The sequence below is a fragment of the Cynocephalus volans genome, chromosome 7 (genome assembly GCF_027409185.1).
Source record: "Cynocephalus volans isolate mCynVol1 chromosome 7, mCynVol1.pri, whole genome shotgun sequence".
Classification (NCBI taxonomy): domain Eukaryota; kingdom Metazoa; phylum Chordata; class Mammalia; order Dermoptera; family Cynocephalidae; genus Cynocephalus; species Cynocephalus volans.
This window is the reverse complement of record NC_084466.1, coordinates 132197509-132208003: the sequence shown is the minus strand read 5'-3', so window position 1 is coordinate 132208003 and position 10495 is coordinate 132197509. Positions and strand designations below refer to the sequence as shown.

General features: G+C 52.7%; 2 protein-coding genes across 3 annotated transcripts; one reads left to right on the top strand and one right to left on the bottom strand.

Annotated features, from left to right (window-relative positions):
• Positions 1-3189: 3189 nt before the first annotated feature.
• Positions 3190-8561, bottom strand: TWNK (twinkle mtDNA helicase). Of its 2 annotated transcripts, XM_063103337.1 has the most exons (5): positions 6669-8561; positions 6245-6485; positions 5884-5991; positions 5424-5565; positions 3190-4392 (listed from the first exon to the last, which is right to left on the bottom strand). In XM_063103337.1, exons 1-5 carry the CDS (start codon positions 7909-7911, stop codon positions 4132-4134), a joined length of 1995 nt encoding a protein of 664 aa, XP_062959407.1. In that variant the 5' UTR covers positions 7912-8561; the 3' UTR covers positions 3190-4131. The 2 variants fall into 2 exon arrangements, with proteins under 2 accessions (XP_062959407.1, XP_062959408.1); XM_063103338.1 differs by lacking the exon at positions 5884-5991.
• A 59-nt stretch (positions 8562-8620) lies between these two features.
• MRPL43 (mitochondrial ribosomal protein L43) lies at positions 8621-9964 on the top strand. The gene is made up of 3 exons (XM_063103036.1): positions 8621-8806; positions 8924-9030; positions 9146-9964. Exons 1-3 carry the CDS (start codon positions 8676-8678, stop codon positions 9385-9387), a joined length of 480 nt encoding a protein of 159 aa, XP_062959106.1. The 5' UTR covers positions 8621-8675; the 3' UTR covers positions 9388-9964.
• The last annotated feature ends 531 nt before the right edge of the window (positions 9965-10495 follow it).

The following is a 10495-nucleotide window of genomic DNA, read 5'->3' as shown; positions in this document are numbered from 1 at the left end:
CAAATACGCGTCAGCAGAGCGCCCTGCCCGCTAGGGGTCCACGCGGGCCGGTGGCGCTACCCCTGGAACTGCGAGGGTAACCCACTGGGCGCGCACCTTCCGAGCGCACGTGTGTCCCGACTGCGTGCGTGGGTCTGTGTGCACGCGTGTTTGGGGCCAGTCGGTGTGAGTTTCTGTGTCGCTTCCCTGTTCAGACTCTTCGCCTGCGCCCCACGGAGTGGGGACCCCCCTCCTCACCGCATCCCCCAGCTTCCCTAGAAAGTTCGCTCCGGAGCAGGGATGTGCGGGAGGCGGGAGTTCCTGCATCTCCGCCACCCTACCACTCACCCAGCGCCACCTGCGCCTCTGCTCCGGCTGCGGCCCAGCTGCTGCTCTAACGCGCCCACCTCGCCTCGAGAACGCCGGCTCCCCAGCTCGCTCCGGGCTCCGGACTCCGAGCCCCCGCCTGGCCGGACCTGGTGGAGCTGGGCGGGACAGCTGAGGCCGCGCCCCCCACCCGGGGAGGGGAGTGGTCTGCCTAGCACCCCCTCAACAGCTGACCCAGTACCCGGACCAGCAGTAGCTCCACCGTGGCCCGAGGCTGCTCCTCTGGCCTCTGACTTCACAGTTTACTGGATTTGGCTTTCCACCTGGGGAAAGGGGCGAGCAGCATGTGACTGAGATCTAAGCTACCTGGCAGCTCTAAGCTGGCTATTGGGCTTTATTCTGCTACCCTTCCCTGCTCCGTGGGGAGCCCAACCCGACCCACTCTCATCCCACTCCCCAAACACGGGAAAACCCCTGGGAAGCTGACAAAGGCTCGGGTTTCACCAAAACAACTTCCCCACCCCCACCCCACTATATGCACACCTGGCCTTGGGGCTGCCCAAGCAGAACCAGCACCGCCCCTTTCCCTGGAGTAGGTGTCTGCCTAGGTGAGCAGGCCTGCCAGTTCTGGCCCCCCACAGGGCATGGCTAGGCTTCCTTTAGACTCATTAAGACCCACCCACAGGCACAAACAGGAAGTTGGCCTGTATTGCAGGGAGGCACCAAGAGCTCCCTCCTCCTGTGGCACTCAAGGCAGCACAGGTCTGCAGATATCTGGGCAATATCTGCAGCCTGAGTACTTGGGTGAGGATTTAGTCTCTTCAAGCTCATTCACAGTAGAAAGGAAGCTGCTGGAGGACTGAAGTTCCCTTCTCACAGCCACGTGTGACATACACTGTCAACCTGAGGACAGGGCTGCAGATTCAGCAAGACCTGCTTGGTGAGACCCTTCTAGAGCACTGAGAGAGATTCTTAACATTCCAGTTGGGCACAGGCAGATTACTGGTCCTATGGCCCTACCCCAGGTAATTTGACTCAAGTCACTTTTTTTTTTTTGGTGGCTGGCCTGTTCTGGGGTCTGAACCCTTGACCCTTGGTGTTGTTAACACCGAGCTCTAACTGAGCTATCCAGCTAGCCTTCAGCTACTTTGGCTGGATACATGGACAGTGGCTCCCAGAAACCTTACACCGGCCCTAGGTATCACCCACTGCTTTCTAGGCTCTGGGGACTCCTGAACATATTTTGGGCTGGATCTCCATGTGGGGAGTTTGAGGCAGATACCCAGTGGAATGTCTTTGTGTAGGGGGTGGGGCCAGGGAACATTAGCTTCCCCTCCCCTCATCATTCTGGTTTGTGCTATGTGCGGGTGTCTGCTAGGAGAGCTGGGCAAGACAAACAGGCAAGTATCTATCCCTTTACCCACAGTTCACGTAGAGCCCTCACAAAGGTCCCCTCATGGAAATCTCTAAAAGATTTCCTGAGAACACACCAGGCATTCTAGGGAGACCAGAATGTGGAACCTACATCTTTATAGGAAGGATTGATCTGGTGTTGTGTATCTGGAAGGCATGGCTGACACTCAAAGTTATCCTGGATGAAGCCTAGAGCAGCCAACGGCTGGGAATGATTACTGCAGGATTAGGGAGGCCTGGCTCCAGCCAGTCTGGGAGAGACCCCCAAGAAGAGAGGCCCTGGAGGAGTTACCCCCACCCCAAGGTTTTTCCTCAGAGAACAGCTTTAAAGCAGCTTTGCTCCAGAATTTAAGGAGACATTTGTGGCCAGAGTCCTTACATACTACAGATCAGAGACCGCAGATCCTTCCACAGGGTCCCAGAAGCCCCCCTTAGGATGACAGGAAGACCTTGTCAAGGCAGCCTTGCTCCCAGAGAGCAGGAAACACCCCCACCCCCCCTTACAAAAGGCTTCTTCCCAGCCCCCTCAGGACATTTTGCATTCATACTACTCTTTCAGGCAAATCCAAAGGGAAATTGGGACCTTAGGCTATCAGAGGAAATGAGATAAGAAAATTTCATCATTTAGAAATATTTCTTTTTTTTTTTTTTTAGATGACCGGTAAGGGGATCTTAACCCTTGACTTGGTGTGGTCAGCACCACGCTCACCCAGTGAGCGAACCGGCCATCCGTATATGGGATCCGAACCCGGGGCCTTGGTGTTATCAGCACCGCACTCTCCTGAGTGAGCCACGGGCCGGCCCCTAGAAATATTTCTGATAGGGTCTCTGGATCACCTATTTTATAACCTCCTACTGGGCTTGTTATAAATGAGGATTCCTGGGGGATGGCTGGTTAGCTCACTTGGGAGAGTGTGATGCTGGTAACACCAAGGTCATAGGTCCAGATCCCCATATTAGCCAGCTGCCAAAAAAATAAAGAGGACTTCTGTATCCAACCTCAAACCTCCAGAATTGGGATTTTTAAACAAACCCTCAGGAATTCTGGCACACATTATTGTAAGAGAAATATGGAGAGGGTACTGGAGGAGGAAATGGGGGAATAGAGATAAGAATACGCTGAGTCTGAGTCCACCACATCGAGAGGTGAGTGGCTCACATCACAGAGGGACAGCTGGTCAGGCAGGTCCTGGGCATGTCGCCCAGTGACCCACACCTCTGCCAGGAATCACATGGAAATCTTCAGGGAAGTCAGGCATAAGGACACACCATCCTGTCTTCCCTAAGGCAAGAGATGTAAGGGGAAGGAGGGGCACGAAGGCCCTTAAATGCCCCTGCTTCCATGGGAGCTCACAGTTCAAGGGCTGGAAACGGGGGAGAGGACCCATCCACTCCCAATTTGAGAGAAAGTCCAGTTATAGACTGGGGAGACACCTGGTGGGCAAATAAGAGAAGGCACAGAAACAAAGGCAATGGCAAAAAATTTTTTTCAGCAAAACTGGAAAAGGCTCTACAAGAAGTCCTAGATCCAGCTGTCTGTCTGAGGCAGCATACAATGCGATCAGTGGCCAGGAGGCAGGCACTCTAGGCTCTTTCCACAGCTCTGCCCAAACAATACAGCAGGAGGTAGCTCTCACCTTTTGGGCCCTTATATTACAGGGATGAGCACCTAGGATCCCTCTCTAATAAGGGCCACCTCATACTAGGCTCTACAAAGTGGGGAGCAAAGGGGCTTGGTATCCACCATGTCACCCTTTGGCTCCAAAAGCATAGGTTGGAGTTTTGGCAAGAAGTCCCCTATTCCCCTCCAGGGTCAGGGGGCCTGACCTCGCTGCCTTGAATTCGACTTGCTCATTTCCACCTCAGGGATCTCTGTCTGGGTCCCCCTTCTCCAGATGTTAATATGGCTCACTCCTTGTAGTTGTTGAGGCCAGCATACATACCATCCGCTCAGATACCTTTTCAGATCACTTTTCTAAACTAGCCTGCAAGCACCCTATTGCATTATTTTCTTGATAGCATTTTTCACTGCATAACTGTTCTGTTTATTTGTTCATTGTCTGTTTCGTCTCTTCCACCAGAATGCAGGTTCTGTGGAAGCAGAGACCTTATCTGTCTTTTCAGTGCTGTATATATGAGACCTTGAACAAAGCCTGGCACACAGTAAGTTCTCAAAGATCTGCTAAATTGAATTTTCTAACTATGGAAAACTGCCCTAGGCGAGGTTCCTCAGACCAGAAGGGCCCAAAGCTCAGGACGATAGGACAGAGGAGTCCTAGCAGAGGGCAAAGAAAGAGTATGTTCCAGCCTGTCCCATCAGGCTCATTTCAGTGACCAGCTCTGCACTGCCTTTAACTTGAAGGCCTGGAGGTGTCTGGCTGGTAGGGGTTGGGGGCCTGGTCCAAGCAAGTCTCAAGAGTTCTGGGGCATAGCCCCTTTTTTGCCAGAAGAGGGCTTTTTGGCTACTAGCCCATTGTCATCCTTGATCTTCTTGAGCCGGGCCTTGCTCTTTTGTGGGGTGGAGAAGGTGAGGGAACTCTTGTTGAACTCAAGTGGGAAGACACCTACATCTCCATCAAAACGGTTCTTGGACACCTGCAGATACCGTTTCCCTGGCCCAGTTACCAGCTTCCTGTCCTGAAGGATCAGAACGTTGTCTGCTTCTTGGCTTGCCTGGGGGACAGGGTGCACAAGGAGAAAAGTAAGAGTAAGAAGGCATGAGAGAAGCAGAAAGGAAGGCTGAGGGTGCAGGGAGAAGTGGGAAGAATGGGGAAAGGCACAAAGTACTACCCCCATCACCAAAGCTCTTTGAACTCCTGACCACAATGCTGGGGCCACTCAAGTCTTTCATTTCCCTGACAAGCTAGCTGCTGTGTCAGACCTTGTGCGTGCTATTCCCTCTGCTGGTAATACTTCTCCTCCACAGCTGGCTACTCCACTCAAACCCAGCTTCTTCTCATCATTCAGGTGTCACTCAAATGTCATCCTTCATCAGAGACCATTCTTGATCCCCTCAAATAAAGAAAGCACCACCTTTTCTCCAATTCTGCATTATTCCCTTTTCCAGCTCCATGTCTGTTCCACTGTGGCACATAGTTTGTGCTCCCTGCCCTGAATTCCCTGTGTCGAGCCCAGGCCTGGCATGTAATGGGCACTAAGTGTATACCACTGGAAGCTCCAGGATCGGACTGGTCCTGCTACCCAGGTCTTTCCATTTATTTGATTAACACCTGCTGTCTGCCAAACCTCAATTCAACCTTTGCTGACATCTCCTTTGGGAAGTCTCCCCAGATGTCCCAGGCCGACTCATATGTCTTTTCTCTTTGCTCCGCAAATACCTGTGCCACCTATCACAGCTCTTATCACACTGAGTCGCAACCACTGTCTCATTGTTTCCCCCACTAGAGGATGTGAGCTTCCGGAGGGCAAGGAGGACAAAGGACCAACTATTATCAGCCTTTGTGTCTTAGCACATATGAAGGGTCTTCAAGTTGTTCATGGAAAGATTCATATTATCTTTAATTCCATTTTCCCACAAACTTTTTGAAATACACGTATATTTCTCAGGTTATGGCCCTAGAGGCACTGCCTTCTGCCTCTTCCAGATGGACAGTCAAGATGATTTAAGGCTGAATAAGGGCTGTCCCTTGTCATACCTGCCCCCTCTGCTCTCCAAAATTTGAGCTCTTCTAAAGGCCACTCACTTTGGCTGAGCCAAAAATGGATGCTGTCTGCAGTTCCTTGTCATCATCCTCCTTCCGGGGGTGGATGACCAGTGTCACATGGCAGCTATTGTCTGTTGCAAACTTCCGAAAGGCCCCAACAATGTAGTCTTGAGCTGCAATCCTGCCCCCACCCCAACAATGCAAAGAGGTTATTGGAAACAGACAGAAGGACAAGAACACACACATACTCTTGATTTATTCACATCTCCCCACAAACCACAACCCCACTCTACCTCGCTCTGCCCAAGGACTCACACTTAGGTTCTGTCCATATTTCTTGCTGCTGCACCCCACACCTCTATATAATACATATGGGGTGTTTTGTGCCTGCACATGTATCAGAAAAATAAGAGAGCTCAGTGTGTGTACTGAGAGGCCAGCTGCCTGAGAGGACATGTGTGTTGAAGCAGGTTCAAGACAGACAAAAAAAGAATGTCACCTGTCTGTGGACAGCTGCTCATGACCCATCATGAACTGTAGATTGTCGATGACCACATGACAAATGTCATAGACATAGACTGCATGTTGCATTGTGTCTATTACAGTCCTGGGAAGAGGAAGAGACGATGAATTCAAAAGTCAATTACAAGCAGTCTCCAGATCACCCCAGGCAGAACAGCTAGCAGAATCCTGACAACTCTGTTGGCCATGAGTTCTCCTGCCCTCCAATTCTTTGAAAACCCCAAGCCTGTCTAAGGAGACCTAGAAGAAATGCCCATTGGAGCTGGAAAAGGAACCAAAGGTCCTGAGTGGTGGGATCTGTCTGGGAAAGCAAAGTGGCTGGGGTCTGGGGATCTCACCTGATGTTCTGCTGCCCATGGAAAGTCATGAAATAGAGGGGCAGGTCCTCAAAGCGGTCGGCCCATTCATCGTATTTTTCCAGTTGCTCTTCCAGCCGCCCCACAGCAAACTGTGTCAGCATGACCCGGGCTAGTCTCACGTTGCTGATCTCAAAGCTACCCCATAGTGTGTTCACCCCTTGGGTACACAAATCCAGGGCATACTCACTGATGAATGTTGTCTTTCCACTGCCTGTGGGCCCTGCAGGGGGTTGAACGCAGATCTGGGTGAGGAGGAAAGTGCTACCCTTGAAATCAAGACACAGGTCAGGGCTTCAAAATTGGGAGAGAAAGCTTTCAACACGTTCAGTGACCCAAACCCACATGCTTTTGTCACCTGATCCTCTGCCCCTTTACTCCAAGCAGTGATTTTCCAAAGAGTTACCTGTGAAGACCGTCAGCTCGCCCTTCCGATGCCCCTTCAAGAGGTGATTAAGGTCTGGGAAACGGTTCCAGCGAATGCCAGCTACCTGCTCCACATTTGACAATTCTCCTAGCACCTCTTCCCGAAGCTGCCGAAAAGACACAATAGACTTGTGCCAGGCAGGCAGGGCAGTACGAAGAATACGAGAAAGATTTAAGCCTTGGTTCAGGGCCTCGAGGGGACGGGGCTGCTTGTCCCCAGGCCGCACCAAGGAGCATCGCTTGGGGTTCAATTTTCGGGCAAACAATTTGGCAGCTTCCCAGGACCGAAGGTCATCCCCCAGCCAGAAAACAATACGTCGGAACTGTTCAAGGTAAGGGAGTAAGGCAGGGGGTAAGCAGGCCGTTCCTCGGGGTAGAGTAAGGGTGGGCAACCCCGTGGACTGGCTCAAGGCCAGGCTGTCCAGCTCACGACTTGTCAGTACAACTTCGATGTCTCGACGACTGATCAGTGGTAAACCAAACAGATTGTGGTAGGCACCAGGCCGGGGAATGGTGGTCTCCTCGTAATGCACTCCATCCCCCTGGCCTTCAGCCCCTAGTAGCTTCAGGCCTCGTAATCCCAAGCCCCCAGGGGAGAACCAAGGGAAGACAAGGCTCCGAGCAGGCCGTAGATACCGCACACTGAAACGCTTGAGTGTGTCATCTGTCACCTTGGTAAGGCCAAACATCATACGAGCCAGTTGAACCTCCTCGGGGTCAGGGAGCTCCCAGAGAGGTATCGCTCGGTCCCAGATCCTCCGGATCTCCTCACTGTCCTCAGGTTCTGGGGCCTTACTAAGTAAGAAGTCTGCTCTGGCCCCGTCCCCTTGCCCCTCCACGCTGGCCTGGAAGTCTTCCCAGCTCCCCTCTGCTAGGCTAGTCATGCAGAGAAAGCGGCCTGTGGTCTTGTCAATGAAGAGACTGAAGGAAGTGGTAACACCAGTCTGGTCCTTGAACTGCGAGGACCCCACAAAGGGGCTCGGTATCCGTAGGCAGCTGTGGCCATCCTGGAAAGGTATCCCATGTGCCCGCAAATATTGGCGGATTTCAGTTGCAGTTACAGGCAACACTGGTGCCTCCAAGGCTGGGAGAGCCTCCTTCCTGTAGCGTCTGCGAGGAGGGCCCGGGAGCAAGTTTCGGGGCAGGCCTCTCCGACCCATCCACTCCCCACGTGGAGACAGCAAGATCCGGAGGGGGTACCCACCTCGGAGGAGGACCCACATTCCTAGCCAAATGGGGGAAGTCACTACCTGAAATGCCTTACGTGCCTGGTTTGGGTGCCTTCACTAGGCCAGAACCTAAGGATCCTCCATACAGCACTCTACAGAGTTCACTCTAGGTGGCTTTTTTTCCTCCTCAGATTTTTCCCTCATAAACATCCCTGAATCCTCTTCAGCCCTTCTATATCGCTACTTCGCCCTTTCACGTCTGTATATCTCAATAATGGCTCCCTTACCGCCAAGTCCCTTAGGGTTTCTCTCCGCCACTCTCACCTCTATAACCCTCTAAACAGCCCCACACCGATATAGCTTCCCTATATCATCTCCTCACCTCTACTTCCTCTCCACGGGATGTCCTCGTCCTCGTCTCTACAGTCATCTGCATCCTTTTTTGTAGTCCCTCTGCTCTAGGCCCCACCTAGAGACCCTCTTTGCTGCTCGTTCCCCTCACTGGGGCCCTCAACTCGCTAAGAGCGCCACTACACGACTCCTGCCAATCTCTGAGCCCAAAGGGTTGCCGCCCTCTCTATCCTCCCCCGTGACTTCTTCCCGCTCTACTACTAGGAGCCCCGCGGCTCCTAACCCTGGCTCCCGGTCACCACGTTCATCTTACTCTTCGCCCGCCCCGCGGGCCATTCGCACGCGGAACTCTCTTTGACCTCGGAAGCAAAACTCTCCCGGGAGCGGATGTCCCCGGAACCGGAAGCCTAAGGCTTAGTCCCGCCCCATTCCTCGCTGCTAGGCTCCGAGGCCTCCAAGCTGTAGCCATGACGGCACGTGGGACTCCGAGCCGCTTTTTGACCAGTGTCCTCCACAACGGCCTGGGTCGCTACGTGCAGCAACTGCAGCGTCTCAGCTTCAGCCTCAGCCGCGACGCGCCCTCGTCCCGCTGCGCCAGGTGAGCCGGGGGAAGTGCGCGGGCGGGGGCGGGTGTGAGGGTGGGGGTGGTAACGACTCCCGGCAGAGGTCGCCGCAGGTCAGGGATCACAGTGATCACCCTTCCCCGGTCCCTCAGGGAGTTCGTGGAACGGGAGGTGACCGACTTCGCCCGACGGAACCCAGGGGTCGTAATATACGTGAACTTGCGGCCGTGCTACGTCCCCAGAGTAGTGGCCGAATACCGTGAGTGGGGCCGGGTAGGGCGGCAGGGCAGGATCGGGGACTCGGCCCGCTAGCCTCCGTCTCGTCTGACATGTGACCCGCCCGCTTCCACTCACTCCCACCTCCTTTCTGCCAGTTAACGGAGCTGTGCGCGAGGAGAGCATCCCCTGCAAGTCGGTCGAGGAGATAGCGACGCTGGTGCAGAAGCTGGCAGACCAGTCGGGCTTGGACGTAATCCGCATCCGCAAGCCCTTCCACACGGACAGCCCTAGCATCCAGGGCCAGTGGCACCCCTTCACCAACAAGCCGACAACGTTCTGTGGGCTACGTCCCCGAGAGGTCCAGGATCCTGCCCCAGCCCACATGCAAACACAGTGAAGCGTTGCCCCACCAACTTAAACTCCAGGCGTTGGACCATTATCGCAGTAGAGGTGGTTGTCTTTGGGATTCCAAGCCCAGGCAGACAAATGGAGCCCACCAACGGAGAAATAGACGCCAAAGGTTTTGTTTGGGATAAAAAAGAGCTGCCTCTTTCCAGTGCCCACTGCTAGGGGCACTGACCTTGTGAGTCCCATAATTCTTAGCTGGTTGGCATCCCTGAAACTTGAGGTGAGAGAGCCTTCAGGGGTTTTATAGTGCCCTTGTTTTCTGAAGTCCAAATTGATAGTAGTGATCTCAAAACACAGTGAGGGGTCTCCAAGCTGGCTTCTGAAGAATCCCTGATGTCCTGTTGCTACAACCATTGAATAAGTGAGAGTTGTTCTCTGCTGCAGGCCTGGCATTGGGCTAGACACTATATCTGGGTAAATGTTTGTTTATAGATTAGAAAACTGAACGTAATAAAACCTAGCCAAGGTCACACTTGAAGTCTTACTTCAAAATATGTGAATATTGTAAGTATGAGACCTATTTTTCATTATTCTAAAACCAGAAAATAAAACAACTCTTAAAGGTGGTTAATGTCAAAGGCCATGCGATTAATCTAGGCCTGACCCCTGGGGGAAGTGATTCTCAGAAAAGGTCCCTGGTAACAAGCTTTCCCTGGTCTCAGCTGCAGTCTCCTCTGCTACCCCCTTACCCTGTCCCTCTTTGTGCAGAAATGAATCCATGTGTTCCTTTGCGGGGCAGGGGTTGGGGTTGCTAGAAAGCTTGAAGAACAGGAGGGCTGATAAACAAGGAGTATCTTCTAGAAGGTATTTTTAAGTATATTCTAGGCTTAGTTAAAAAAAAAAAGGGAGGATGGTGAGGAAAAGAGAACGAGGAAGTAAAATTCTAGAAATCCATGTGTGAATTCTTGAACTGTTGTAATTTTCTTGTCATGTCCTCATCACCATAATCAGTGAATAGTGTGAGCCTTAGTAAAAGGGCCTGTGTGCCTGCCCAGGACAGCCATGATGAAAGCTGAGGATCCCAGTTCTCACTGCCAATGGTTTTATGGGGAGCAGAGCCAACCCTGGATGCAGAAATCATTGCAGCACTTTTTCCA